We start from the raw sequence: 27846 nt of genomic DNA on the forward strand, positions 1-27846 counted from the left end.
AAGAATGTATGGTGCAATCACACAGATACTTCAAACCTGATCAATCACGAGAAGTCTATTCTTTCAAATTACTTTTAAACCAGCACCTTATCCAATTTGTTTAAAAGTCAAGCAAAGTTTTTGAAGTTTAGAAAGGAAACTGTTAATAACAATATTGGAAACTTTGCAGAAAAAACTAATGGGTTGCAAATAAAATTTGTCAGTCAATTAAAAATTATATAAAAAAGTTAATTTTATTCAGAAATTTATCACTTAAGATTTATAAGAAAGAAAAACATTTATATTTTCAAGTTACAAGAAATAAAAATTATTTGACACCATAACAACAAATATGGTCAAGTTTTTTTTCACACTCTCAGCATGCTTTTATACTAGAATAGTTCTTCTTAATAAAAGGTTTCAAGCTCTCAATAATTCTTAAGAAGCTTTGTACAGTTTGGTCAAGCTGCTCTTTTCTGAATTAAGATAACAAATGTCTCTAAGTTTTTTTGTAACATCTTATGTTGATATAATGTATTGATGATGCAATCAAATGATCTGATGATGCATATTTGGGAACAACCAGAACAATGATTGAATTTTTTTAAACCTTCAATATGTTACCTTTGGTCACTATTTTAACCAATCATCCACTACCAGGTTTCCTCTTAAGATCACTATTTTCTTTCATCTTAATCCAAGGAAAAACAGATCTTTCAATATATCCTATTGCTGCAAAATGGTCACAAGTTAGATAATTGAGTTATTTTGATAAAACCTGTACAACTCATCTTTAATTTTATCAATCTAAATTACTACTGTAAAACAAAACAACCAAAATAAAGATTTGATACCAAAACTTTACTGAGAAATTTTATTTGTCACCCATTAGTTTTATCATTGAAGTTAAATTAATCTAAAATGTAAATTTTAGTTATTTATGTTAACTAAGCTTCAATAATTTAATTTTTGAAAAACTTTTATGTTAGGTAGAAACTTTTTTGACAGTTGTGCTGTTAATATAAAACTTGAACTGGTAAATATCTGCCATGATAAACCAGATTTTGGATTATTAGCATAATTAAACAAATATATAATATTAAAGCTGGTATAGTAAAATGCTTAGTAACAGGCTATTAACATGAATATCTGTACCAAATTTCAAGTAGTTTGAAGAGTGGGGTGCATGGAGTGAACTATACTTTAAGATTTCAATGTACAATGCTTTTAACAATACAAATATATATACACTTAACTGCAAAATTAATGCACCACTTGTAAATTCCGACTTAATTTGAAAAATATTATGTCTTTCTTGGATTTATCAATTACAAAGGTGATAATAATGTTTATTTATATGCCTTTTGTAGGTTTTATTTCATTTCCCTTATTTAATTTCTAAATTAAAGCAAACTTTCATAAGTAGAATGATTTGCTGTAATTAAACCTCACTTCTAAAAGAAAAGTATGTATTGGTTTTAAATTGTTTTAACAGTAGAAAAAATTACTGTCATTTGAGCAACACATCTGTTCACAATGCAGCAATCTAGACCAAATTTAGGTCTAGATGAGTGTGTTGAAATTGTTACTTTGTTCAATGAAAGATTAACAAATCGCCAACTTTGTAGAAGATTCAGAGTGTCTCATACAGCAGTTAGTACGGTTCTAAAAATACTTGTAGAGGCTAATGATCACGCTAGACAACTTGGCCAAGGCAGACCACAAGCTACCAATGCAGTGGAGGACCAATTTTTAATACTTTGAACAGAGAGAAAGTTTCACTACTGCACCAAGTCTCCAAATACAACTAGCTGAGGTTCATGGAACTGCTGTTAGTCAAGATACCAAAAATGAAGAACTTGTGATTTAAATTTACAACCTCGGGCAGCAGCTACTGATCCCAGGTTGTCTAAAGACCGGCAAAGAAACAGACTGGCTTTTGCAAGGAGGCATATGAATTAGGAAATAGATGATTGGGGACAGGTTTTATTTACAGATGCGTTAAGGTTTTGCATTGCAAGTTCTGATTGCCGCCCAAGAGTGTACAGAAGACCAAATGAAAGATATTTTACTTGTAGCATTCAAGAAACCACTTTATATGAAGGTGGCTCATTGATAGTATGGGGAAGAATATCTTTAACAGCTCGCACAAAGCTTTTTATTGTTGTTTGTGGTTGCTTGACTTCTTAATGATACATAGCAGACATTTTAGAACCTTTTGTGGTACCTTTTGCACTGTACATTGGAGATGGATTCCTCCTTATGCAGGATAATGCTAGACCATATACAGCACATATTGTTACTGAATACTTAAATAATGTTAATATTCAAGCTTTGGAGTGGCCAGCTTGCAATCCAGATATGAACCCAATAGAGCATCTTTGGGACATAATGAGATAGTGTGTTAGAAGCCAACATCCAACACCTAACAGCCTAGATGGCTGCAACAAAGTCTTATCCATGTGTGGGAAGATATCCCTCAAGAAACGATTAGATCTCTAATTGAAAGTATGCCACGGGGGCTGTAAGGCTGTAATATCATCAAGAGGGGGTAACACTGATTATTGATAAGTTAAAAATATTTCAATTTAAGTTGTATTAGTGTGCATAACAATAATCATTTTACTTTATTTTGTTAAACAAAAGAAAAAAAAGGAAAACCAAAAATATGATCCATATTTTTGGTTTTCCTTTTTTTTCACCATTTTCAAAGTCAATTTTTTTATTATCATTGAAGTAATTGTGTTCATGCGTTCTATTAATGTTTGTCAAAATATATGATAATATTGATGACAATTAAAATAAATCAAAATGTATAAGTGGTGCGTTAATTTTGGGGTTAAATGTCTGTGTGTATGTATATATATAAACAAAAAAATAGTAACTCATCAAACTCATCAAAAAGATGAATCAATCAACATTTAAGAAAAATATAAAATACCTTAGTGTTATTTCGCTCAGCTTTTAACTCAGCAATTTCTTCATTACGCTCATTTAATTTTTCTTTAGTATGATATAAATCTTTTGCAATATTCACAAACTCCTACAGTTAACAATGTTAAAAATTATTAGGTATCTTCCAAGTGAAAGATGTTCCCATTAAATGTTTAATAAAGATTTTGTAATAAATCTTTGTTTTGCTTTTCAACATTATACTTACATCAATCAAATGTAAACATTGTCAAATTTTACTCATACCTCAGTTAAACCATTTTTTTGTTGATGAAGCCTTGAAATGATAAGATCATCATCTGTGTCAAATGATGATATCTTTCGAATTAATTCATCTCGATCAATATTACACTAAGTTAAACATACAGTGCACAAATCAGGAATATATTTTTAAATTGCTAGGACAAACAAACCTTTGTATAGAAACTACGTGTTTCTTAAACATAATAAAGAAATCAAATATAAACTCTTTTTAATTTAAAACTGATTTATTTTAGATTTACAAAAACTAAAAATTTAAGTTTCTTTTCATGTAACTTGTAATTTTTTTTTTAAAGCTTCACTGTTTCAGTTTTTAGTCAAAAAAGTTAAAAGTTAAAAATTTTCAAAGAATATGGACTATGATTACATATAACAATGATTTATTAACAATAGCTTTTTATTGACAAAAATCATGCAACCATAGTTACCTTTGACAATACAACATCAAACTCCTGTAGTAAAGTATCTCTCTCAAATTCAACCTCTTTAAGGGAATTCCTCATACTAGCAAGATTGTCTTGAGTATCACGTAATGTTTCCATCAGCTTATCTCTCTCATCTAGCATATTGACCATGAGTTGTTCAAAATTATTATCCTCCAAACTTCCATCTCCAATTATGTCCCCATCTTCGGACAGGGTAGGCATTATATCACAAATCATTTCTTAAATTAGAGGCTTTTAAAGCTAAGACCAAAATAAATAATATGATGCATCATTGCTCAGAAGGAATACACCTTTTCATTATTCCATCTTTTTAATCTTTATAAATTCTATATTTTATCATATCTGCATACTTCATTTTCTAAAAATAAACAGGTTTATAGTGAAGCTCATGATAAACCAAAACAAGCAACAAAAGCATATTAGATTAGCTATTTAAAAAGAGGATTGCAGTAAATTACTATAAGAGAATGCCTTAGCAACTTAAATGTTAATATCCTACTACTATTTTTTAAAAAACATAAAAATGGTTGTAGTGCAGCTCAACTAATGTTAGTTAGGTGTTAGGAAAAGTCACAAGTATCACTTTATAATCAGCTATATCAACTTTTAAGTTTATATTGATATGTTTATTAATAAGGTTTTAAATAACTTTAAATATAATATGTTAAAAATTAATGTTTTGTTAATTATTTTACTATCAATTCAGCTGGAAGTCATCAAAGCAACTATGTAACAACTGCAACATTCTTAGCATTTCCTGTCTAAAATCAAACTCCGTAAACATACTTTAAAACTGCTCTTCTTGCTTTTATGAATGCAATATCAAAGGGTATAGCACTGTTTATTGAATTAGGTACACGGGTACCCATGGGAAACTTTACAATATAAAGGAACACATTTACTTAATTAGTAATCACTATCAAGTTGAACAATCAGTCGTCGATTAAATGTAAATTTTGGTAAATATAACCGAAACCTCCAAACCAAGAGGTAATATAATATCGTATCATACCTAATTCCTAAGTATATGCATAGCTATTGATATCCGATAAGATTTGTATAAACTTACTTTCTCCAGTAAGTATAGATTAACAGTAAACGTCTTGAATTATCTTACAAATCATAGATTTTATCGTATTTTAGCTACTTCACCCCTGTTAATATCCAACTATTATACTAATACATTTTCTTTTATGTCAACTTCAAGAAAAATAAATAAAAACGAAAATAGTGATTATATAGATTTCGGCAAAAAAATTTTCGCAAAATTGGTATTAACTCGAACGAAAAGAGCACATGGTTTATTAATTCCTATAATTTTATGCCGATTGGCATCTTAAATACATATTACCTTCTAACTTCTCGTTATATATTACGGTATATTAATAACTAAGAATGTTCTTTAGAAAGTGAATTCGAATAATATATTCCGCATATCAAATAAAAAATAACAACCTCAAATAACAGTCGTTAAAGTTTTATAACCGTTACTTTAGACCAAACATCAAAATTATTTCAAAAGCTCCTTAAATTGGCTGAACCTAAAAAAAATAGAAAAACATTTTTGTAATATGTAGGCGTTCTGTGAATGAATTAGGCCCAAAATTATATTAATAACTTTCAAATTTCTTTTCTTCAGATAAAAGATTTTCATGAATTGGTACAAAAATCTAGAGGTTTCACTGAATAATTATGGTAATATACATTTATTTGATCAGTCATATCTTTGTAGCTGAAGTTTTAAAACAGCTTTTAAATAAAGTGGATTCATAAGTATTAAACACTGTAAATTTAAACATATATCTTTTTTTTATATAGTTATCCTTTGGTGCTTTAAATGCTTTGTCAACTACAGAAGATAGTAGTTTTGGATTTTTTTATGAGGTTCGTCAAGAAAAACAGGTATATAACCTTTCAACCTTAAGTAAAAAAATTTTAAATCTTTTAATTGTGATATCTTATATACTGATAACTCAGTATTAATTTATAGATATTGTTGCAAATAAAGCTGCAACATAAAGGGTGTACCATATTCTCATTATAGGAAGCAGAAGCTCTTCAAATGTATAATGAAGCTTTAAGATTTCACAGCAATGACCAAACAAGCTGTGCAGAAAAACTTTTTTTAGCTGTTTTACAGACTGATCTTATAATTCAGGTATCTAACATTAAAAGTTTACAAAGAATATCAAGGATAATCATGTTGTGCATTACTATTTTGAAATTTGTTTACTTTTTAAAATGAAGTTTATTTCTTTGTTATTTAAGGCTCCTGAATCAATACCAGAAGGTGAAAATTTGGCTGACAGTCCAGCACTGTTTCTTAAATACAATGTTTTGAAAATTTTAGCAAGTATTTATGAGAAACTGCAAGATAATGAAAAAGCTTTAGACTTTTATTTACATGTAAAAATGTTTATCAGTACATATATATACATTTATTAAATACTTTGGCATTATTTTTCACTATTAGTGTTTAATGTTAAATTATTTGAAAATATGTTCATCAATTATTTAGGTTTTAATCTTACCATAGGCTTCGATTGTTGATGAGTCAGATGTGAATTTATGGCTTACTATTGCTTCTATTGCAAAAAAAACTCTAAATATAAGGTTGGAAAGGTTTGCTTACGAAAAGGTGAGGGTTAAAACGAAAATCTGAAGTTTTTGTTAATTTTTTATTGAAATGAAAATAGTTATTCCTGATTACAAAATTTATTTATTTTATAAGATAAAGTTCATAATAATTTTTTTAGGGATTAATATACAGTCCTAACAATTGGACTTGTCTTGATAATCTTATTAGTACACTCTACATTTTGGGAGACTATGCAGGTATTTTTATTTTGAATGTTTAGTTATTAAAATCTAGATATTTCTTTAAAAGGCCTTAATTTCTGAAAAAAGGATTTACAATCTTTTTTTTCTTTTTAATGTTGTCTTTCATTCTGATTATAATTGAAATTAAAGTCTATGCAAAGTATAGGTGGATGAAGTTGAGGTAATAAAGATCCCACCATATTTTCTCAAAAGCATGACACCTCTTTTGTAATTTACAATAAAAAAAAGGAAGAATCATCATAAAGAAGTCTTGAGCTCCATTCCCCCTCAATACACACTCTTGTAAGTGGCCAGAAGTCCTTATTAAAAAATCTTTGTCTATCAAAAATATTGATGGTTACAGTTATAATAAACCTTCATTGCTGAATTTTTGCTTGAGAGTTACATTTAAATCTGGTATCACATACCTGGTATAAGTACCTTGATCTTTCATTTTTCTAAGTCAATTGTATAAACCTGCAACCAAATATAGATGTTTTTATATAACCTGTTTATTATCGCAGATAAGTACCAAATGTGAAGATAATTTTTCAACATTGCATTTAGGAGTTCTTGGTAATAAAAATAATTGAAATAAAAGAAATACTTCAATTTTTATATTCCACTGGGATAAATTCACTAGTTCATACACATAAACAAAAACACAAATAGGGAAAAATGAATATCTAGCTTCTAGTTGTTTTTTATCTAAATGTAAAGATTGGTTCTAATGCATGAGAAAATTCTCTTAATTTATGTAAATGTCTCACAGGCTGCTATATTATGTTTTGCAGCCAATGTTGATGGATGATTGATACCTAAAATATCCGTTTGTATTTTATCAACTTGATAATAAATTTCTAAAGTTTCATTATATTTTCCCATTCCACTCAAACAGTTTGCTATATTATTTTTTGTATTCAATGTTGATGGATGATTGATACCTAAAATGTAATGGGAAATAATTAGCATTTTTACATACTTTTTTCCATGCACTCAAAAAATAACTTAAAGTCATTTATAGCATAACAAAGCTTTATGTTAATAAAAAGTTTTTCCAAACTTAAATTTAAGTGAATTTAAAGTAAAAAGGAGTTTACAATATAAAGACAGCAAAAAGTTATCATTTTGTGTCAAAATAGTTTTTTTTTATTTTAGGTATCCACTAATTGTACATAATTGTTTATCTACCACTAAGTGTGCATAATTATTCATCCTAAGGAAACTAAACAGAAATGTTTATTTTATATAAGTATTTTAAAAATATTGTAAAACAAATGAAAAAAATAAGATAAAAAAATCTATACAGATGTAAGTTTTGTTTTTGTAAACATTAACAACAAGCTGTCACTAACATTAAAATAAGTATGTTAAACTTTACTGTGTGTGTGTATGTATGTATGTATGTATGTATGTATGTATGTATGTATGTATGTATGTATGTATGTATGTATGTATGTATGTATGTATGTATGTATGTATGTATGTATGTATGTATGTATGTGTGTATGTATGTACTACATGCAGCAGAAAGCAACTATCTTGAATGTCAACTATTAAGACAGAACTATTTATTTGATTTTTTTTACTTAAATACAAAAAAGTTTGACTTCTGTGAACTAATAAATTTATTTCTTTTTTATAGCTTGTCTTACATTAATTGATAAAGCTTTTGAAAGGAATGAAGACTATGTCAAAGGTAAGCTGAAAGTTTCTACCATTGTTTATGATAATTGGTATGTTGTAAATTATCTATGTTTGTCTATGCATACTTACAAATACATATGTAAACAAAATGAAACATACAACAAAAAAATTATCCTTTTGTGAAGAACTTATCTCTAAATCTCCTTAAGAACTAATTTCCAAATTCTAAGTTGCTTTACTGTAGGTTTGACTTCATGGTAAATTGTGTACAGCAAAGTTAAATTGTATATAATTGTATATAATGTATGTATTGTATGCAATAGTATTAAGTTGTATAACTTATATATAGGTCATGCATTCAGAGATCAAATTTTCAAAGAAGAACCCCATTTTAAGAAAGACTGTTTAAAACTAGAGTAAGAATTTTTTCTGTATTAAAAATTGTATTATATTTTTTATATTTTTATTTGTTGTAAATTTTGCACATTTATCTTGGTTAGAGTAAGACCATCACAGCATTAGTTTCTGTCCCTTGGGTTAAAGCTAATAATGCTATATTTTTTTTGAAAATGAATGTTTTATAGTAAATAATGAGGAATTTTTATTTTCAACTATTTTTTTGAAATTTTTTTTTTCTAACTTATTGCTGAATATGGAATGAGTTCAACTGCAAACCACATTAAAATGAAATGCCTAAATTTTGAAATTACAAAATATTTTTTATATCTTGTTTATTCATTTATTTTGCTTTGTTTGACTACTACTTTGTAACTTGATTATTGCTAAAGTGATTTTTTTGAAAATATCATGTAGATGTTAAATGGAAAGAAATTAGACAATTCTCTTGTGTTTAACTTTTAGGGTGTGTAATCTTTCTTCAAAAATATAAACTGGGTAAAAATGGATTCTCTTAAAGTATAACAATCTTTTCTATATAAATTTCTACTACAAAATCTAACTCAGAATACCTAGCTCAAATCAAAATGCAGTTCTTTATGCATATCTTAATGCATTCTTTAATGTTAAGTCTCAGTTTCTGATTTTCTTTTTTATAGTTTTGTCCATTATAATGAGCTAAAAGCTCACTATAATGGACAAAACTATATATGGGCAAAAAAAAGTCATTTTCTAAGAATTTTGAATTGTTTTTTTAGGTCATTCAAGTTTTTCTTTTTAAGATTTAGAGCTTGTAAACTTTTACAAAATAGTTCAATCATTTTTTTTAATGAAATAATTTTGACATTAAGTTTTGAGAATTATTAGTAATTAATTTTTTTCTCATAGGTTTTTATTTACAGATGATCAATTTAACAACTCAGCCAAATACCAAGTATATTCTTTACTTGAAAATATCTTCTGGATATGACATTTGTAAATATTAACAGAAACATTAATTTTTATAATTGCTTTTAATATTTTTATTATTAATATTTATCTCCCTATCATTTACACTTTGTTTGAATTAATATATGATTAATAAATGTAACAATAAAAAAAAGTCTAAGTAAATTTGATATTAATGAATAATTATATTATAAATTATTATCAGTTAAAATAATTCCTTTTAATTAAAGTTGTGAAACAGCAGTTTTTAAAAAAGTAATAAAGTTTTTAAGGAAGTGACATTTTTTTTTGCATCCTTCTAGAAAAATATAAATTTAAAGAGTTATTATTGTTGCAAGGTTTCTTTCAGGTTTTTATGCATTGTTTAAAGTTAAAACGGTAGAAGTTTAAATGTCTAATAAACAGTTGTCAATAAAAACTCTTGAATTTTTACCATATGCTAAAAGATCCATTTGGAGAATTTTTAAATGTAATGAATTGTAAGGAAGTAAATTTAAGTATTTTATTACTTTTAAAAAATTTATATAAATAACAACAAACAAAAAGTAAAAAAATCACTTGGTAGAATTTGTGCTAGTTGTTTTCATTGGCTAGCACTTGTATCACATGCTTCCATTGGCTAGCCTTTGTATCACATATGTATTTAGCATAATATTTTCAAAAAAATTAAAGAATTACTTTCTTTTTTTCTTATTTACACAAGAATTGATATTTATCTTAGAGCTCACATTCATTTTCCCATTTTTTCAGGAATTCATAGAGGAGGCTTTAGTAATTCGAGGTAAAAGGACATTATCTGCTAAGTATGAAGAAATACCACAAGAAAAGTTCACAAAACCTTTGTCTCACTATACGTATGTCTGTGATAATTTAAAAAAAAAATTTTTTTTTGTAAGACTTAATAAGATGTTAAAAAAAAAGACATGGGTTGGCAAACATCTTTAGTTCATTCGTGCAAGTAAGGTTTGTTGTACACAAAGCAATTAAATGACTTTTAATCAAACGCTTTGTACTTCTTAAGGTTTAATTTTTTTTTTGCTTTGTTGGTTATTTTGTTTCAGAAGCAGGTTTTGTATTTTTAGATGGATAAACTTTGGTGAATGTTTATTAAGTTTATATACAGAGCTGATGACTAGAGTAGAATGCAAGGTAAAGTTTTCATTTTTACATTCATTTTTTTATAAAAAATATTTGCATTAAATACTATAAACAGTACAGCTATTAAGAATTTCTTTACCTTTTAGTCTTTGGCAGCAAGTATTGATCTTCTAAAGCATTGTAAAACCAAGGAACAACAAAGTAAGAATTCAAACCTTTTCTGTTCAAAGGTATAGCTAATATTTCAACTGGAATAAATCCATGGTTATCTTTTTTCATCAAAAAGATTTCATTTGGTTGTACACTTTGTTTTTTCTTTGTAAAATAGTTTTAAAACTTTCATTTCTATTCTCATAAAAATATTTTTCCTATTTGATGGAAAACAGCTGTTTTAATATACTAACAATTGTCATCTAAAATCTGAAAAAAATGTTTTTTATATTTGGTAGTAAAAAAATGGGTCAAAGGACTGAATGTAGAAACACAAGCAGTGATTGAAAAATTGCTTCACAATGCTCCCATGACTGCACTTTACAATGCTTCCATGATTGTACTTTGAGAAACTAATTTTTCCCAAAGTGCAGTCATGGGAGCTTTTAAAGAAAGCACGAAAGTGGGTGTAATAAAAGCTGTCATTGTTCTGGAAGACCTAAAGCCATTTCAAAACAAGAGGTCAAGTTTATATGTGTTCAAAGGAAATAAAATTGTACCCTCACAGCTCCTGAAATTCAAGAGCAACTTAACTCTATGCAGGAAATACCAGTATCTGTTTCAAAAAACTTGACAAAAAACCATTACTATGCAAGGAGGAGGGCGTCAAGAATATGTTCAATATTTGGTTAGTAAATGCATGATTAATCAATCTGTTATTCTACAATCAAGCATGGTGGAGGCTTGGTCATGCTCTGGGGATGCTTTATAGAGAACAAGGTTAGTAGTCTTATGCAAATTGAAAGCATTACGGACAAAAAAATGTACTTAAAAATTCTCTAACAATACACTTTTCTGTGTGGGAAATGGCTTATGGGTCGCAGATTTGCTTTTGAATCGAATCACATTTCAGCTAAAGAAAAGCAATTAGAGCTAAAATATATGGAATGATCTCCTCAATCTCCTCATTATAATCTGATTGAGCTGTTATTGCATGAGATGGATAGAAGCGTGAGGAAAATGAAACTAACCAATACAAAACAGCTTGGCACATTTCTAAAAGCTTGTTGGAATAAAATTTTTACAGAACAATTGTTTAAAATAATTGCAAGAATGCCCAGAATATCCACTACTGTTATTCAGGCAAAAGGCAGATATTTTGAAGAATCAATAACATAGTACAAATAAAAAAGTCTTCAAAAGTTTTTGTAAGAGTAAACATACTTTGTTTCAATAATAATTACCTTTTTATAAGTCATCCTATTAAAATGCATTAATTAGGAAAGTCTAAAATTATGATGGGAATGTAAATTTTGACTAGAAGTGTACACTTGATCAAGAAATTCTGAAATTTTGATTTATAATCCAAATAAAAAATGTGATAAAAACTCAATTTAAAATATGCAATGTAAGCTAATATTATGTTCTTGATGATCATATGTATTGATATACTATCCAGAGTAAATCTTAAGACTGAATGTCTTTTCATTGTCAGTTCATTCTGAAAGTTTTTTTCATAGGGTTTGGAAAAGGTTTCCAGTGATCTTCCACAATTTGAAACAAAAGCTGCTTCTGCTCTTCTTGTTTTGTCAAAGCTGAGTTGAACTTAATGTAAAGGAAATGCTTCTTTAATTGCTTCTGCAATGTTATTGACAATTGTTACTGTCTTTTTGGTATCCTGCTTATAAGGATTTTGAAATTTACAAAATAATCTTTGTTGTGTTCATTTCCCATGAATCTTGTCATGACAGATGTTTCTGCACTTATTTAATAATGGCTTCATCTTTTGAACAAATTTTCTGTGTTCAGCTATAGGTACTCTAGCTTTACCCTAAACTTCACATATCTCTGATAATGCAGTTTTTACTGTATCTATTTGATAAAAGTTTTCCTCTTTATCATAATAAAAGTAAACTCTCAGTCCATGTAATCCTATTGGTAACAATCAGCTTTTAAAATTATCCTGTGGTTCTCCAAATAAAAGTTTTTGTTCTAGATTCAGCCATGTCTGATTATAATATTCTAAAATAGATAAACTATTTAAAATAAATAGAAATGATTATTAGAATATTTTTAAGAAGACTTTGCAGTGATAAAATTTGTGAGTGCGTTCTTTAAAATACTCTTTAACTCTTTACTCGGACTTTGGTTTTATATATATATATATATATATATATATATATATATATATATATATATATATATATATATATATATATATATATATATATATATATATATATACTTTCAATTATATTTTTAAAAGTTTCTTAATTTAATTTGTTTTTTAAAGCACTGATTTCAGTACTTTTTAATTTGGTTCATTAAATTGTTTTTAACTGTATTTTGTGTTTTTATGTCTCTTATAATCTTGAGTTCATTTAATTGAATTAAAAATTTAAATATTTAATGCAATGTGAACCATGTTGCTGTAGTGAATCCTATAATTGTAATGTAAACCATATTAGTGTACTGAAAGTTAAATCATTGTAATTTGAATAATCAAATTAATGTAAATAAGGTCATCATGATATGATTCATCCTTTAATATCAATTATATTACAACTTTTTTAAGTATAGTTTATAGTTATTTTTTAATTTTATTCTAATATCTGATCTGAATTGTTATGTAGATGGATTGTTAATTCCTTCAGCTGAGGTGCTTATTAAAAAAGGTTATAAAGGTGAGGTGATTTTTATGAAAACTTGCAATATTGTTGATAAATAATATTTAGGATATGACAGAAGTTTAGTATAAAGAAGTTTCATTAAGAAATAGAAATAAATCTAAAATTCTAATTGCTCAAGAAATGTACTTATGAGCTAGAATTGTTTTAATTATAAAAGTTGATACAAAGAATAAGAGTATCAGTTTATAAAATATTCCTGGTTCATATTCTTTATGCCCTTGATATATTTATATTTTGATTAGTGCAGTATTTTTTTCTTTTTTTAAAGTTCCTCATAAATTTTAATGTTTTGGTCTTTAATGAAATGGGTCATGACTTGGATAGGATGCTGTAGATAATGGGAAAGATTTTAGCAGTGATATTAGTTGATTCCACAATTGTTTAGATAAATATTTGTGAAATAAAACTCTGGTACTCTAGTATTGTGAAATTTGCAATCTAATTTAGTGCTGTACTCTAGTACTATGAAGTTTACAATCTTTTTACTTTAGAACTTGAAAACAAAAAATGTAGAAAGTTAAGTGGCCAGGAAGCAGAACCTCAGCCCAAGCGAAGATCTGTTAGAGTAAGTCTTAGTTCTAAGTGGGTTTTCATAAAATCATTTCTTTTGATTGGTAGCAAATTTTTCTTTCTGAAAAGATTTAAAGATTTTCTTTAGATTTTAAGATGAAAATTACTTTAGGAATTTTTGTGTTTCAGGTTAAAACTTCAAAGCGTAAAGAAATAGATGTGAATTGGAGTGATCTAATTAGTTCCTTTTTACCTTCTTCACTCAAGTGAGTTTTTTTGTTCTTTTTATTTCTGTCAATGTTTTGTAAATTTGCATAAACTTGTAGATTTATAGTTATTAGATAAGAATAGTAATATTTAGTTTTCCACTGTATGTAATTATGTTCCACTGTATGTAATTATGTTCCACTTTATGTAATTAATGTAAAGTACACTTTAAGTGTAAAATATTTAAGTTAAACATTTCCAGTTCATAAAATGCAACTGCTTCTGTTTCCCCAGTAGTGGGTATTAATCAAAAAAGAGCTACAAAGTCTTCCAGAATTCAACAAATTTTATTGGTGTAAAAATGAATAATTTCACTTTTAAAGCACTTAAGATCCTAAATTTTGATAGGTGGTGTTAGTCTTGATAAAATAATAGAAAGTTATTAGCAAGCTAAGAATAACAGTTTTATCAAAAACTAGGTCTGTAATAAGTAAATTGTGCTAGCTTAGAAATATTCTATTCTAAACAAGTACTAGCCCTCTAGAAATTTTCTTGCCTTGTAATTTTGTTGTGTTACTTAGCAAACAGTGATTATGGCGCAAGCATTATTTCATAACATTTATAAACCTTTTCCTTTAGAATTGAAATTGCAACTGATACTGATTGCTCCCAAGACAGTCTTACAGACTCAAATCCTGGGAAACTAATGAGGTACCAGTAGCCAGAAATATTGATTTTTTTTTTTTAATAACTATTACTGTTTTTGAAACACATAATGATATCTGGTTTTGTTCTGAATTGTAATCATTCAGTTGTAAATTATCTTAAGTAAAAAGTTTTTAAAAAAAATAGTTATAGTATAAAAAAAGATTTATGTATAAAAAAAGAATTGTGTTTCCTTTTTGTAAAGTAAACATTTAAAAAGAAAAGAAGATTTTTTTTGTTTTGTTTTTCTTATTTACAGAGTAAAGTTTCATAAAAAGTCATCAAATTTTTTCTTTCAGCCAGGCAAACAATATTGAGGCTTTTAAAAAAGGTAGAACTTTTATGAAGTTTTTTAAAATGGTAAAACTTATATGTGGCTTTTAAAAATGTAGTACTTTGTGTAGCTTTTATTATTATGGCAGTCAGTACTTATTTTTATAAAAATTTTTTCATAAATTTCTATTTCAGAAGCCATAGCTGTTTCTGACTTTATAAATAGCAATGTTTCAAATGAGTATGTTTTTTGGAATTATTTGCTTTATAGATATTTTTTTTTAATATTCTTGATGAGAAAATCAGTTTGTAATTTGTTTGATTTTTTTTTTTTATAAAAATGTTAACATATACAATTATAGTGGCTGTATTGATCTTTTTGGTTCATTTTTGTTTGCTGTCATTAAGTTCTATGAGCAGCAGCAATGGTTAGTTGTGCATCCGTTTTCATTTGACAAAAACATGACTGATATACTGATATTTTTTACATACAATTTTTGTTAAACAATATGTAAATATTTTGATCTTTTTTATTTAATGATTTTATCTTATAGGCAGTTAGACTTGAGCAGCATTTTTGTCAGTATTTATAAGAGTTACAGGAAACATGTGTCATGGCCTAACTTGTTTAGGTTTGATTATTGAAAACTGTTTTTATTCTTCAAAAGTTGTTCCCATTTAATTTAATTCTTGAAAAAAATTAGACTAAGTATTTTTTAATGTTATATTTACTTGTAGTGCAGCTAAAGATACTGAAATAGCAGATTTAGGAAAGGTACCTCAATAATTACATTTAAACTTGATTTTAAAAAATAATTTTTAAGTAAGGCTTTTTTTTTTTGATAAATGTAAATATTTTGTTTAGATGCTGCTTGTTGCTTTGGAAATAGAATTGGAACAACTAATGGAGAGAAGAGATTTTACAGCATCTCCTGTATCTTCACCTCTTAAGTAAAAATGAAAGTTTAATACTTTTTATTTTCAGGTTAACTCCACACACAAAAAATTAATTCTAATGGAAATCATCAATTTTTCTTAATTTTACTTGCTTTTATGTTCGCTAAGTATAATGCATATAAAACCTGGATACATTTCCTATTATTTTTTTTATTCATATTCCTATTATAATATTATTTTTCCTTTAATTTCTAAAATGTTTTCTTGAATTTTAGAGCAAGTTTGAGCAATGGAAAATTGGTTTTAGCAACAGAGTTCTTGACAGATTTTCATTATTTATCTATGTTAAGTGCAAGTAATCACATATTAGCTAATAAAGATCTGAATTTCTGGACAAGATGTGGGTTTTTTTTTTTGACAATCATACATTAGAAAGAATACAATTTAATCTAAATAAAATGTCATAATGAAATCAAAAGTTGAGAAAATTTTTTCCTTACATATTGTTTTATAGTTTATTGGCTTCAAGCACGTTATTGTATTATGCAAAATGAAATTACCGAAGCTGTAAATGCTCTAAATAATGTAAGAAGTCTTGCTACCATTATTAAATGTAGTTTTACTTTCCCAATAAACATCCGCTAAACTTTTAGTTGACACTAGATGTAAATATGTTTTATTATTTATCATAGTGTGCCTATACATTGTCATTGGCATCAGTAGATGAAATCATAATCCCAAATTGCAGCAGAGAGAATATCATCAATCATGGTATGAATATTTAATAACCTGTAACTTTGGACTTTGTCACTTTTATTAATTAAAGTTTTATAATTTTATGTATTACTCAGGTTTTTTTTATAAAATACTCTGTCATCAATTAATATATGTACACAATCTTTTAAAAATGTGAATTTTCTTTTCTTTGATGAATAAATTTGTTACAGCAGGGAGAATTTCCCTCTTGTAAACAATTTGGGCAATAATATGATTTTTTAAGGAGCCATTTTGAAGAAATTAGAATGTGTACAGCAAAGTCAAACACTAGAAGAGGTAATTTTTGCTGTGGAATGAATTTTCTAAGGATCATTGCCATTAATATTAATAAACTACAATTCAATGCAATTTTCAATAAAAATAATATAGAAAAATAAATCACTTTTAAAAAAAATGTTGTAAGTTGTTTATAAATTTTAAAGCACATTTAAAGTTTTTAATTTTTCAGCTCCAAAAGTATTTAAATTTAAGTAGCTTACAAATACAAAAATAAAAAATGTATTTTTTGACAAATTTTGTTTACAGCTTCAGTTGATTTTTGGCGCTGGAAGATATGAGGAAGTCATTGTTCTGTTGAACTTTGCACTGGATGAAAAAGTAAAAATGATGAAAAAAAAAAATTTTTTTTTTTTTTTTTTTTTTGTAAATTTCAGATTTGTTGATTGACTTTGTTATTTAAAATAATTTAGATTGATCAAACCAGTTTGATAACTGAAAGACCTTTGCAGCTTGTACTATTACTAGAATCGTATCTTAAAACTGGACAATTTAGGGTAATTAATATCATTCTTTTTCTTATGCTTTAAGGTAAGGTCTACACATTTTTTAAAGCTTATGTTTTTATGATTATTAAAAGAAATGCGTAGATTGTTGTTTGATTGCAATCAATGAAGCAGTGGTTTCTGGGAGTATAGCTGAACTCTGGAAAAGTCAATTAAATCATCTGCTCATGCTTCTTAACAGGTTTCTGTTATTTTTTTAATTATATAATTAAGAAGATTATTTTTTAAGGTTTCTTTAATTGTTGATTTATTTCTATTGCATTTTATTTGTATTGTATTGAATTCATTTGTAGTGTATTTATTTGTATTGTATTTATTGTAACTTTTATAGCTGCTTTTCGGATAAAGGGTTCAATTTTGGTTGCTTGGCATTGAAAGATAAACAAATATTTACTGACAATTTTATTAAAGTAATTATATATTTAATGATTTTAAAAACTGTGATTAGCAAATATTACTTTTGATAAAGTTTTTAAAAAAATTTAATTAGAATCTATTTTGAGATGGTAATTATACTTTATGACATATTTTAAAAGCAAAAGTTAATTTTAATCAATTCTTTGATTACACTTTTTCTATAAACAACAGGGTTCTTTTTGAGAGAAAAAAAGAAACTGAATATTATACACTTTTCCTTCTCTTATAAACAGGTTTTCTTGAAGAAAAAATACCTAATTAATTAGTACTGTTTATTTACAATTCTTTAAAAAAAATAAACCTGATTACTTAACACTTTTTCTTCTCTTACAAACAGCTTTCCTTATTCCAATACTTATTTATGTAAAATTTAAACAAATCTGTCTTTCAAAACAGCAGTTTATATCTTGAACTGTTACTACTAATAATCTACTTTTTTTTACTGAATTTCTTTTTTAGTTCCTGAATATTAGGACAAAAAACTTTTGTAAAAATATTTTAAGTTTTGTTACTTTAGATAATAGAGATTTCCATGAGCATAGAGCAATCTGAGAGTGAATGCATATCAACACTGCCATGGATATTACTTCACAAGCTTTTAAAATTGTAAGGAAAATCTTTAAAGTCTTTGTTGTTCAGTTTTGCTTTGTAGTGTTTAACTTTATCAAAATAATTTTCTTCTTTCTTTTGGGTACAAAGTCTTTTTCTTACAATGTGAAATTATTTTGTTTCCAAGTGTTTTAGAAGTCATTATTAAAGTAATAGTTACACTAGTAACATTTCTAACATTTGATTTTTAGAGAAACTTAAATTACTTTTTAGTGAATCATCATGTTTGAACTCTGAACCAAATAATCTAAACAGTAATCATTCGTTAATTGAGTTTTTAAGAACAGCACATGAATATTTAGGAAGGTAAAAAAATTTTCCCTTTTGTTGTTTTCAATATGTTTGCTAATGGTGGTAGAATTTGCATAAAAATAGTTCAGCACTGTTTTGGATCAATAAGTATTCTAATAAATTTGGCCTAAAGAAATATGAGGCTTTATCAAAGCAAGTCAATAGATTTATAACATGTTGCTTTAAATGTAAATGCAGTCAAAATCTTGAATCCTTCTTATCTAAAACAAAACATTATATCCTTTAAAACATTAGTATGCTAATTTTTGCTGATACCTTAAACATTTAATTCCTTTTTTATAAATAATTTTTATAAATAATTATAAAAAGAATTTTGACTTGTAATAAGTATTAAGTATTGCATGCATAACTGCATAATAAATATAATGGCAATATATTATGCATAATAAATGTAATAAATAAACTGCAAGTAATATATTTAATGTATATATTTACTTAAAGAATAATTTTTGCATAAAGAGCTTCCTTAGGTTTTACTACTTAAAGTGGTTTGATTTCATTTATAATGTAAATTTATTATAAACCGTTTTTTGTAAAACGTTTTATAATTTATCATATTATTTAAACAAATAATGATTCATTTACAGTAATTTTAAGCAATTTATTTTGTTAATAGGAAGCATTGGTGCTGTAATGATAAAGGATTGTTCTTGCAATATTTTATCAATGAAATACAAGAAATGAATAAACATGCTTTGAGTCTCCATGAAAAAGAGGTATGGACATTTATTTTTAATAAAAATCTACGTACATTTTTTCCATGATTTTTTTACATTTATTATGTTTTAATTCTTTATTCTATGTTTTATATCTATATAGATGTTTTAATTCTTTATTCTATATATTATATCTATATACATGTTTTAATTCTTTGTTCTATGTATTATATCTATATACATGTTTTAATTCTTTGTTCTATATATTATACAGTGGTTTTCATAAATTTAGACGCACTCATATTTGAGAATTTAAATTTTTAGTTTTTTAACAATAAAACAATAACGAAAAAAGATTTCGGTTTAGTTTTTTTTCTATTTATAAGATAAATACATACAGAATACAAAATTTTTAAAAAATTTACAAAAAAAATACAAATACTAAGTAGTAATTAGGTACAACTACATGGTATTAAAAAAGTGAGACAAAAAAAAATGTTCATAAATTTAGACGCACGATACATTAGGAGGCGTAATTTATGAACCAATCAATATTTTGTGAATCTGCCTTTTGCTTTAATACAACTAAGAACTCTTCTAGGCATAGACTCAACAAGATTTTTTCACATTGCTTCGGGGACCCTATACCAGGTCTCCTTAAGGATGTTCTTCAGCTGGCCAAGTGTGGAAATTCGAACCTTTGCCAATTCACAGTCAATCCAAACCCAAATGTTTTCAATTGGGTTCAAATCAGGTGAGTATGGAGGCTACGGTATTGTCTTGATATTATTATCGTTGAACCACTCCTTTGTATAGTATGCAGTATGTGCATTAGCGCCATCTTGTTGAAGTTTCCATGGTTTATCATTGAGCATAAGCAGGTCAATTGATGGAATTAGGTTGTTTTACAGTACTATTACGTATATTCTGGAGTTGATTCTCCCGGTGTATGTTGGGCACATACCAACACCTTTGTAATTGAAGCATGGCTAGATTCCTATCAAGCCTCCTCCACTTTGTACAGTCGGTCTAATGTATCTGGCGTAACACTTTTTGTGACCCATTCTTTTGACTGTTATGTTAGATTTGCGATTGATCAGCTCAAAGTTACTCTCATCACTCCACATTATGTTTTTCCATTGTTCTATTGTCCAATACCTTCTTTCACGACACCATTTTAGTCTCCTTTGTTCATTAAATGGACGCAAGAGCGGCTTCTTCAAAGCAGAGTAGACTCCAATCTTGTATTTGATAAGTATTCGACGGACTGTGCTTTTAGAAATAGATGTATTTCACGTTGTATTGAATTCTATGTTCAATTCTTCGTAACTAATTCTTGGATTAGCTCTGACAGCTCTAAAAAGGGCACTATCGTCCTTTCTGGTGGTTGACAAGGGTCTACCTGGCCTCGTTTTCTCGCTGGCACCACCAGTGTGAAGAAAGTTTTGCTTCGTTGTCCGAACGCATTTCTCAGAGACTCCAATTAACCTGACAATTTCTCTATTACTTTTGGTTCCTTCTTTGATGTAAGCAATAATTTGCCATCTTTCAGCTTGAGTGATACGTCTTTTGCCCATTTTTCGCGTCTTTTTAGTGCAAAACTAACTTAACTTTTGTTTATTTATTAAATAATGATTAACTAATTCCAGCTAAGTTATATTTATATAAGGTTTTTTGACAAAATCAATTAATTTAGGCCTATTAATGAGAAATATGGGAAAAAAACTACTAATTAACTATCAACTAACAAGGTATAAGACTTTTTTGATTGTGCGTCTAAATTTATGAATAAAATAAAATCAAGCTTATCAATTAACTTTTTTGTGTTAATTTGTATAAAATGAGTAATAAACATCCTGTAAAAAAAATTAAGGTACTTTATAATAGAGTTTCACTTCCTCTATTAAATTATATATCAAACATAGCGGTACCACTTTTATTTTATTTTTATTTTAAGCATTTTCTTACATATATGTAAAAAAAAATGAGTGCGTCTAAATTTATGAAAACCACTGTATCTATATACATGTTTTAATTCTTTATTCTATATATTAAACCTATAACATGTTTAACTCTATTCAATATATATTTTAAAGTGTTCTTTAGATTTTATGTAAAGACATGGAACAATGCTTTTTTTGTTTGTACGGTGATCCATGTAGAAAATCTAAAGTAAGATTGTTTTCATATGATTGTTGTATACTTAGTTGTCCATAACAATTTTGATCCACGACAATGGTGTGAAAAATCAATTTTCATTTTTAATTTACTTTTTCAGTTGAAGTTGCTTGTTGATCATAATGTTACTCCTGTAAGTCCATTTTTTTTCTTTTTTTTTTTTAAATTTTAAATCTATATGTTTATAAACTTTTACATAACTATAAACAAAACAATACTTTAGGTAACTTTAAGCTGGTCAAATGCTAAAGTTTTGTATGACTTCTATAAACCAACTGACCTACCTCAGTTTGATCTTCGAGCGAACACAATTTCTCTTGAGGTATTCGACAATAAGTTTATATTTAAAATTTCTCTTGAGCTAATTAACAATGAATTTTAAAATTTTAATAAAAAGTATCCTATGCATAATCAAAAAGTATACCTCATGTTTATCCTACAAACTCAAAAGCTTTATAATTCATACCATTTCAAAACTATAAATAGTTTTAAATTATTTATAATCTCTATTATCTCTTATTTATTATCTATTATTATTCTATTATCTCTATTATCTCTTTTTGAAAGGGGAAACTTTGTAAATTTTAGGTGCAAAATGTTTTTCGAAAAATTGTTGCTGTTGTTCCTAAAAAAGAAATAGAAGGTGCTATTATTGTATTGTTGAAGATGTATTTAATATTGTTTTTCAAAGTCTATAAATTGTTTATTGTTTGGTTCTAACAGTTACTTTATTAAATATGTTTATAGTGATACCTTTTGAAGTGCTGGTATTGTATATAGAGGGGGGTGGAGATTTTCCAGAAGCAGTGAGCAAAGAGTAATAATGATATATTATTTATTCATTTGCTTTGCAAAATTAACAATAAGATTTTGAACAAAATTAATAGTTTAAAAATCGTGTATGTAATTTGACATTTGTTTTGCTTGAAAATTGCTTTAGAAATGAAATGCCAAATTTGTTTTACTACCTTGGAGATTTTTATTTCAAGAATAAAGAGTTCAGTAAAGCTCTTAAGTTTTATATGCATGATGTTAGTATAAATCCAGACAGATTTCAATCTTGGGCTGCTATGGCTCTTGCAAGAGGGTCACGTCTTGAAGAAAAAATAAATCAGGTTTGCCACTCTTATTTTAAAAAATTACTTTGAGTTTTAAATTTTTTTGTTTTGCTTTTTTTTACAAGGAATAAATATTTAAAGAGAATTTTATAAATGAATGATAAATATTCATATAGGTTTATGAAAGTGAACACTCTGTATATTGGTGTGTAAAATCACCTCAATTTTGTTACAATCGATACATATAAAATACAGATCTAAACTTTAAGCATGCACTTACTTTCAGAGATTAAATAAAGTTTGATGTTGCAGCATTTTAGATTTATTATCTGGTATTATTCAGCAAGCTGTCATTTTTGTCTATTTTTTTTTTTAAGTTCATAAAATTAAGCAGTTTCATAAACCATTGTGGAAAATGAAAATGGTGGAAAACATTTTGACTTTTTCTTTAAACAAGATGAAGTTCCTTTACTTTTCTATTCATAAGTGTAGTAATTATTTTCTGGTTTCTAGTGTGATCTTAAAAGTGATGGTGTGATGCGAAAACATATTACAACTACTTTGAGGTAAAATTCTCAATAGTTTCAAACTTCCAAGTTATTTTACTGAAGATTTATTTTACTGAAGTTTAGTATTTAAGATTTTGCTTGTTATTAACAAAATGATGATTTTAAGGCAAACTTAGGTTCCACAAAAAAAAATTCACTTATAAAAATAAACATTTCCTACTAGATATCGCATTACTTCTCTGAAACTTCCTATTTTTGATATATTTAAAGTTAAATGAATTGAAGAATTACAATTAGTAAAAACTTGGCGATAACAATAATAACATCAAACAAATCTGTTTCTTTTTTCATGGAGTTTTAAAAAAATTAATGGAAAAATCCTCATTTGTAAAAATTGGTTTCAAATTTTTGATAAAACAAAAAAATTTGCAAAATTAAGTTCTGCAAAATCAAACATCTTCAAGGTAAAGATTTTTATAAATTATTTCCACAAATAGTTTTGGCTGCAGATGTTTAATGTGGAAAGCTGAATAAGTGCAAAATGAAAACCACCATAAGTGCAAACATAAATGCAAGTTAGAATAAGTGTGGCAAATATTTTACACAAATTCATACACTTATGCCAGTTCACAGTTGCTTTAGGTTATGCTAAAATGTGCTGTACAATATTTAACAGTTGATAATTGTTTATCCTTTATCCAGTCTCTGTATCATGTTTGTAGTTAATGAGGCAATCTGCTTACTCATAACAATTTCTCAGCTACTAACTTTATATAAACATTATTAAAAAAAGTCTGAGATAAAATCAGTTGTGTTGAAATTGTTTGTTTTCTAAAACCAAACGTTTTTTCAGTTTCTGCAAAAGTCTAATGAACAATCATTGTTTGTTGTATGTTGTCTTTTTATCTCAATGCATTTTTATTAGATGTTTTGAAAAAGCAGTCACAATCGACAATAAGAAGTGTGTAATACTAGAAGAGGTGTCTATTATACTTAGAGTTTTTTGTAACATTTTATTTATCATGCTCAGTTCTTTACATATTTTGTTCTTTCCTATTTTTTAACCTCAGCTAAATAAACAAAAAGTAACATACAAAACTCTTGATTGTAATTCAGTTTTTTTCTCTGAACTTGAACAATTGTAAACATTAAGTTTCATATTTAGTATGGGCAAACAGCTTACATGTTAAACTCTTATGCTTCAAGACGTTTGAGAGAGGTATAGAAAAACAATTCTTGTAGCTTTGCATTATTTCTTAACCAGTTGTTCAAGTAATGATCGCAAAGTGTTTATTCTGATAGGGAACTCAAGAAAAGAAACATGATATATCAACAAATGAATTTTATCTTAAAATGAAAAAGGAAATGCTACTACTCTCAATTAGATGTTTTAACGAAGCATTGCACTTAGCAAATAGTTGGGAAAATGAACTGTGGTTACATTATTATATGTTAGGAAAGGCATCAGAAAAACTGGAGCATCCGCCTGATGAGTATTTAGAATTCTATCAAAAGGTAATTTTGTTTGTTAAAGGCTATCTGTTTGTACCTATAGTCTAAGATTATCTTGTTTTTTGTTTTTTTATTTAAGAAATTTCAAGACTTAAAAATATAAAATAACAAATTGGTTGTGAAAAACATTTATTTTTTTAGCTAAAAAACGAAACAGTTTGCAGTGAGAAAATTTTAGAATACTTGTTTATGTAAAATAATCATAGTCAAAATATTGCTTATCTTTATCAAGTTTTTTTTAATTAAGTTTTAGTAATTAGTTTTTAACTTGTAATCAAATCTTTTAAGTCATTGCAAGAACTTTATAAAAATGGTGGTCGTTTTCACAAAAGAATCCCATATCATGGTGCAGCAGAATATTCTATTGAAGTTGTTGAGGTTTGTTAAAATCTTTACTGTATCTTAAAGAATGTCTTTGTAATATTTATTGAATTTATTTGTATTCAACTTTAATATGTGTTTTTACACATTTTAATTAGCAAATCTTTTTGCAGCAAAACTTTTGAAAATTTTTGTGGTTGATATGTAAAAAGAAAATTAATTCAAAAAAAGTTCCTCTTTGTAAGATTATCTCTAACTTTTAAACACAACAAATTTATTGTCTCACAATATAATAAAAAATGTATTTAAACACATGGAGTTTATAGGCAAAACTCTTCTAAATAGAATTTTTAGAAGATTTTCTATTGTGCAAAATGTTTTTTGCACAATAGAAAATTTTCTAAAAATTCTATTTAGAAGACTTTGTGTTGTGGCAAGTGACTTTATGATGATAGTGATATTATAAGTTAGTAATATATATAGTACATGCTAAAACATTCATCTGGCTGAAAATATATTTATCGTTTCTTAGAAAATTTTATTATTACTGCCTGTTTCAAATTAGACCAACTTATTTTCACCAAATGATCCCTTTAATGTTTTTAGCTATTTTTTCAAATTCATGCATCTATTATTAATTTGTTGATATACAAAGAAACCATTGAATTTGATATTTTGGAGAAACATTTAAATACAGTATTTTGTCAGCCAATTTATCAAGATTTCAAAGATATTGATAATGTTGTTTCAAAAGATTTTGGTAAGCTACAATTAAAATACTGTTTTTCTTATTTTTATTTTTAATAATAGAAAACTTTGTCTATTTCCCTGTATTTATAGTGTAAATTTAGCTATAAATTATAAATTAGCATTCATTCCAGATACATACTGCGATGAAGCTCATCAAGCAGTTCAGCATTTGATAAATGCAATAGATTTTCCCTAATTTTCTCATGACAGTATTTTGAATGTTTAATTATCTTTGGCATAATTCTCATCTCTATCAACAAAAATAAACCTTTTCTCATCACCTTCTTTATTAAAAACAAACATTTTGAATAAAGAAGTTGAGTGTAATAAAGATAAAATGAAAATGAAAGTGTCCCTTTTAGATGAGATTGCTCTTGAAGTCAATTTGCTGATTAAAGATATCCTCTCAGAAATTGAAAGTAATTTAATGTGCTTTGAGAAAAATGAGTCAAAGACTGATTCTGTAATCAGTTATAATGAAAAATTGCAAGATGATGATTTGAACCAAACTTCATGCTCTTCATCCAGGAAAAAAACTGTTCATAGTGAAGCCTTTTTTCAAAGTGATGAGTTAATTGTAGAATTATTGTTGAGTGATTTGATTCAGAAAGTTTGTGGTGAAAATGTTTTGATAAAACCTCAAAGATCACAAACTAATTTAAATAACAATGATAATCTGTCCAAAAGTATGGGTAATGAGCAAGAAAAACTTTTAGAAAATTATTTACTTTCAACTGCTGGAACTACTTTAGTGCAGCACAATTTTAGAAATCAAGAAGAGCGGCAAAGATACAAAAATATTGCACAGAAGTGTTTAGATGCTCTGGCTTTTTGCTTGCGGCGGTTTCCTGAACATTATAAAAGTCGATATTTGATGGCCTATTTTTTTATGGTAGACAAAGAGTTTAAGGTATTCATAGTTTTTCTTTCTTTTTTTTTTTTTTTTTTTTTTTTTTCTCTTTCTCAAATAACTTGGTTTAATTATTTGTATACATTTGTTTACCTATTTGTAAGTTTTTAGTAATTTGTTGCTATTGTTGTTGTTTTTGTGCATATGTGATAGTTTTTTATTTGTCTACATAATGATATCTTTTTATTAATGACTGACCCTAACTTATTCTGGGACAACTTCTTTGTTCTGTTGGTAAAATATGAGAAAAAATGCTGCTCTAGATACTTTTATTGTTGTTGAAGGTCTTTATTTATGTTTTAGAATATTCAATGGAGTCGCAGTTTGTTGCTAGGTAATGGCATTGAATCTAACATGTCTTTTAACATTTCATCCAATGGAATAATCTCTAGTAAAAAGAAAACAAACTTATTTCAGGTAGGACAATTGAAAATTTGTTTTAACAACTAGCTATTCATCAATATAAATAAACATGTTAAATTCAGTAATCTTTCTTAATGTTGTTTGTAGATATTAATTTCCAAACAAGGTTGTTGTTGAAACGTGTTACTTTTTTATTAGTATTTGTGGCGCATTCCTGTCAATGAAATTGATAGACCTGGAAGTTTTCTCTCTCATGTATGTTGTATTGTGAAATTGCTTTTGGATATTCTCTATCAACTTGGTGATACATATTTGCTTTTGCATGTGGCAGCCTTTTTGCACAAGACACCAGACAAAGATAGGTATTTTTTTTTCCTTCAATATTAAAACTTGTGAAAAATAAATTAAAAGTATCAGCTAAATGTTGTTTTTAGTTATTTTTTTATAAACTAAAATACTTTCTTTTAAATAAAAAGTCCCTGAAAAGAGATGAATATGGAGTGTGGTTATGCATCATGTCAAATTAATGATGCACATTTTTCCACTACTTGATATTATTGTTATATTATAATTGATATACTTAGTATTTCTAACATCTATATTTATTGAATAACATCTATATTTATTTTCTATTTCTTCCTGTAGGAAATATTTGCATGATAATGATCGTGCATTTCTAGCTGTAAAGGTAGTTTCTCAATTATTCTTCTCAT

At 26.8% G+C, this 27846-nt stretch overlaps 3 protein-coding genes across 4 annotated transcripts in view; 1 reads left to right on the forward strand and 2 right to left on the reverse strand.

Moving 5' to 3' along the window:
* The window catches only part of LOC145181042 (cysteine-rich protein 2-binding protein-like), a 400331-nt gene that overhangs the window by 29066 nt on the left and 343419 nt on the right, over nucleotides 1–27846 (reverse strand). The gene's annotated exons all lie outside the window — the stretch shown is intronic.
* Nucleotides 1–27846, reverse strand: part of LOC145181378 (liprin-alpha-2-like) — a 391227-nt gene that overhangs the window by 19962 nt on the left and 343419 nt on the right. The window contains exons 1-4 of one of the 2 annotated variants that reach the window (XM_090099792.1): nucleotides 4651–4741; nucleotides 3621–3996; nucleotides 3178–3282; nucleotides 2921–3022 (exon numbers count right to left, since the gene is read on the reverse strand). In XM_090099792.1, the coding sequence (XP_089955918.1) occupies nucleotides 2921–3022; nucleotides 3178–3282; nucleotides 3621–3854 (441 nt within the window). In that variant the 5' untranslated portion in view covers nucleotides 3855–3996; nucleotides 4651–4741. Of the gene's footprint in view, nucleotides 1–2920; nucleotides 3023–3177; nucleotides 3283–3620; nucleotides 3997–4650; nucleotides 4742–27846 lie in introns of those variants that run through there. The other variant, XM_090099791.1, reaches the window with a different exon arrangement.
* Nucleotides 4882–27846, forward strand: part of LOC145181214 (calcineurin-binding protein cabin-1-like) — a 24705-nt gene continuing 1740 nt past the window's right edge. Inside the window, exons 1-50 of the mRNA XM_090099790.1 lie at nucleotides 4882–5015; nucleotides 5278–5333; nucleotides 5457–5540; nucleotides 5683–5796; nucleotides 5907–6044; nucleotides 6175–6276; nucleotides 6395–6473; nucleotides 8104–8157; nucleotides 8455–8521; nucleotides 9390–9435; nucleotides 10200–10303; nucleotides 10532–10598; nucleotides 10694–10748; nucleotides 13331–13381; nucleotides 13879–13952; nucleotides 14087–14163; nucleotides 14744–14815; nucleotides 15109–15140; nucleotides 15278–15323; nucleotides 15445–15510; nucleotides 15637–15714; nucleotides 15821–15857; nucleotides 15948–16033; nucleotides 16255–16379; nucleotides 16494–16564; nucleotides 16672–16750; nucleotides 16980–17032; nucleotides 17282–17353; nucleotides 17446–17529; nucleotides 17613–17719; nucleotides 17870–17948; nucleotides 18473–18561; nucleotides 18778–18870; nucleotides 19493–19592; nucleotides 21639–21704; nucleotides 21811–21843; nucleotides 21934–22032; nucleotides 22299–22353; nucleotides 22458–22527; nucleotides 22651–22825; nucleotides 23282–23334; nucleotides 24203–24257; nucleotides 24443–24496; nucleotides 24580–24792; nucleotides 25078–25167; nucleotides 25717–25870; nucleotides 26223–26770; nucleotides 27074–27187; nucleotides 27332–27495; nucleotides 27779–27821. Of these exons, the coding sequence (XP_089955916.1) occupies nucleotides 5331–5333; nucleotides 5457–5540; nucleotides 5683–5796; nucleotides 5907–6044; nucleotides 6175–6276; nucleotides 6395–6473; nucleotides 8104–8157; nucleotides 8455–8521; nucleotides 9390–9435; nucleotides 10200–10303; nucleotides 10532–10598; nucleotides 10694–10748; nucleotides 13331–13381; nucleotides 13879–13952; nucleotides 14087–14163; nucleotides 14744–14815; nucleotides 15109–15140; nucleotides 15278–15323; nucleotides 15445–15510; nucleotides 15637–15714; nucleotides 15821–15857; nucleotides 15948–16033; nucleotides 16255–16379; nucleotides 16494–16564; nucleotides 16672–16750; nucleotides 16980–17032; nucleotides 17282–17353; nucleotides 17446–17529; nucleotides 17613–17719; nucleotides 17870–17948; nucleotides 18473–18561; nucleotides 18778–18870; nucleotides 19493–19592; nucleotides 21639–21704; nucleotides 21811–21843; nucleotides 21934–22032; nucleotides 22299–22353; nucleotides 22458–22527; nucleotides 22651–22825; nucleotides 23282–23334; nucleotides 24203–24257; nucleotides 24443–24496; nucleotides 24580–24792; nucleotides 25078–25167; nucleotides 25717–25870; nucleotides 26223–26770; nucleotides 27074–27187; nucleotides 27332–27495; nucleotides 27779–27821 (4470 nt within the window). The 5' untranslated portion in view covers nucleotides 4882–5015; nucleotides 5278–5330. The remainder of the gene's footprint in view (nucleotides 5016–5277; nucleotides 5334–5456; nucleotides 5541–5682; nucleotides 5797–5906; nucleotides 6045–6174; nucleotides 6277–6394; nucleotides 6474–8103; nucleotides 8158–8454; nucleotides 8522–9389; nucleotides 9436–10199; nucleotides 10304–10531; nucleotides 10599–10693; nucleotides 10749–13330; nucleotides 13382–13878; nucleotides 13953–14086; nucleotides 14164–14743; nucleotides 14816–15108; nucleotides 15141–15277; nucleotides 15324–15444; nucleotides 15511–15636; nucleotides 15715–15820; nucleotides 15858–15947; nucleotides 16034–16254; nucleotides 16380–16493; nucleotides 16565–16671; nucleotides 16751–16979; nucleotides 17033–17281; nucleotides 17354–17445; nucleotides 17530–17612; nucleotides 17720–17869; nucleotides 17949–18472; nucleotides 18562–18777; nucleotides 18871–19492; nucleotides 19593–21638; nucleotides 21705–21810; nucleotides 21844–21933; nucleotides 22033–22298; nucleotides 22354–22457; nucleotides 22528–22650; nucleotides 22826–23281; nucleotides 23335–24202; nucleotides 24258–24442; nucleotides 24497–24579; nucleotides 24793–25077; nucleotides 25168–25716; nucleotides 25871–26222; nucleotides 26771–27073; nucleotides 27188–27331; nucleotides 27496–27778; nucleotides 27822–27846) is intronic.

Source organism: Hydra viridissima, unplaced genomic scaffold (assembly GCF_058129835.1).
Source record: "Hydra viridissima isolate aposymbiotic clone 2 unplaced genomic scaffold, HvirCarnegie_v1 scaffold_10, whole genome shotgun sequence".
Taxonomy (NCBI): domain Eukaryota; kingdom Metazoa; phylum Cnidaria; class Hydrozoa; order Anthoathecata; family Hydridae; genus Hydra; species Hydra viridissima.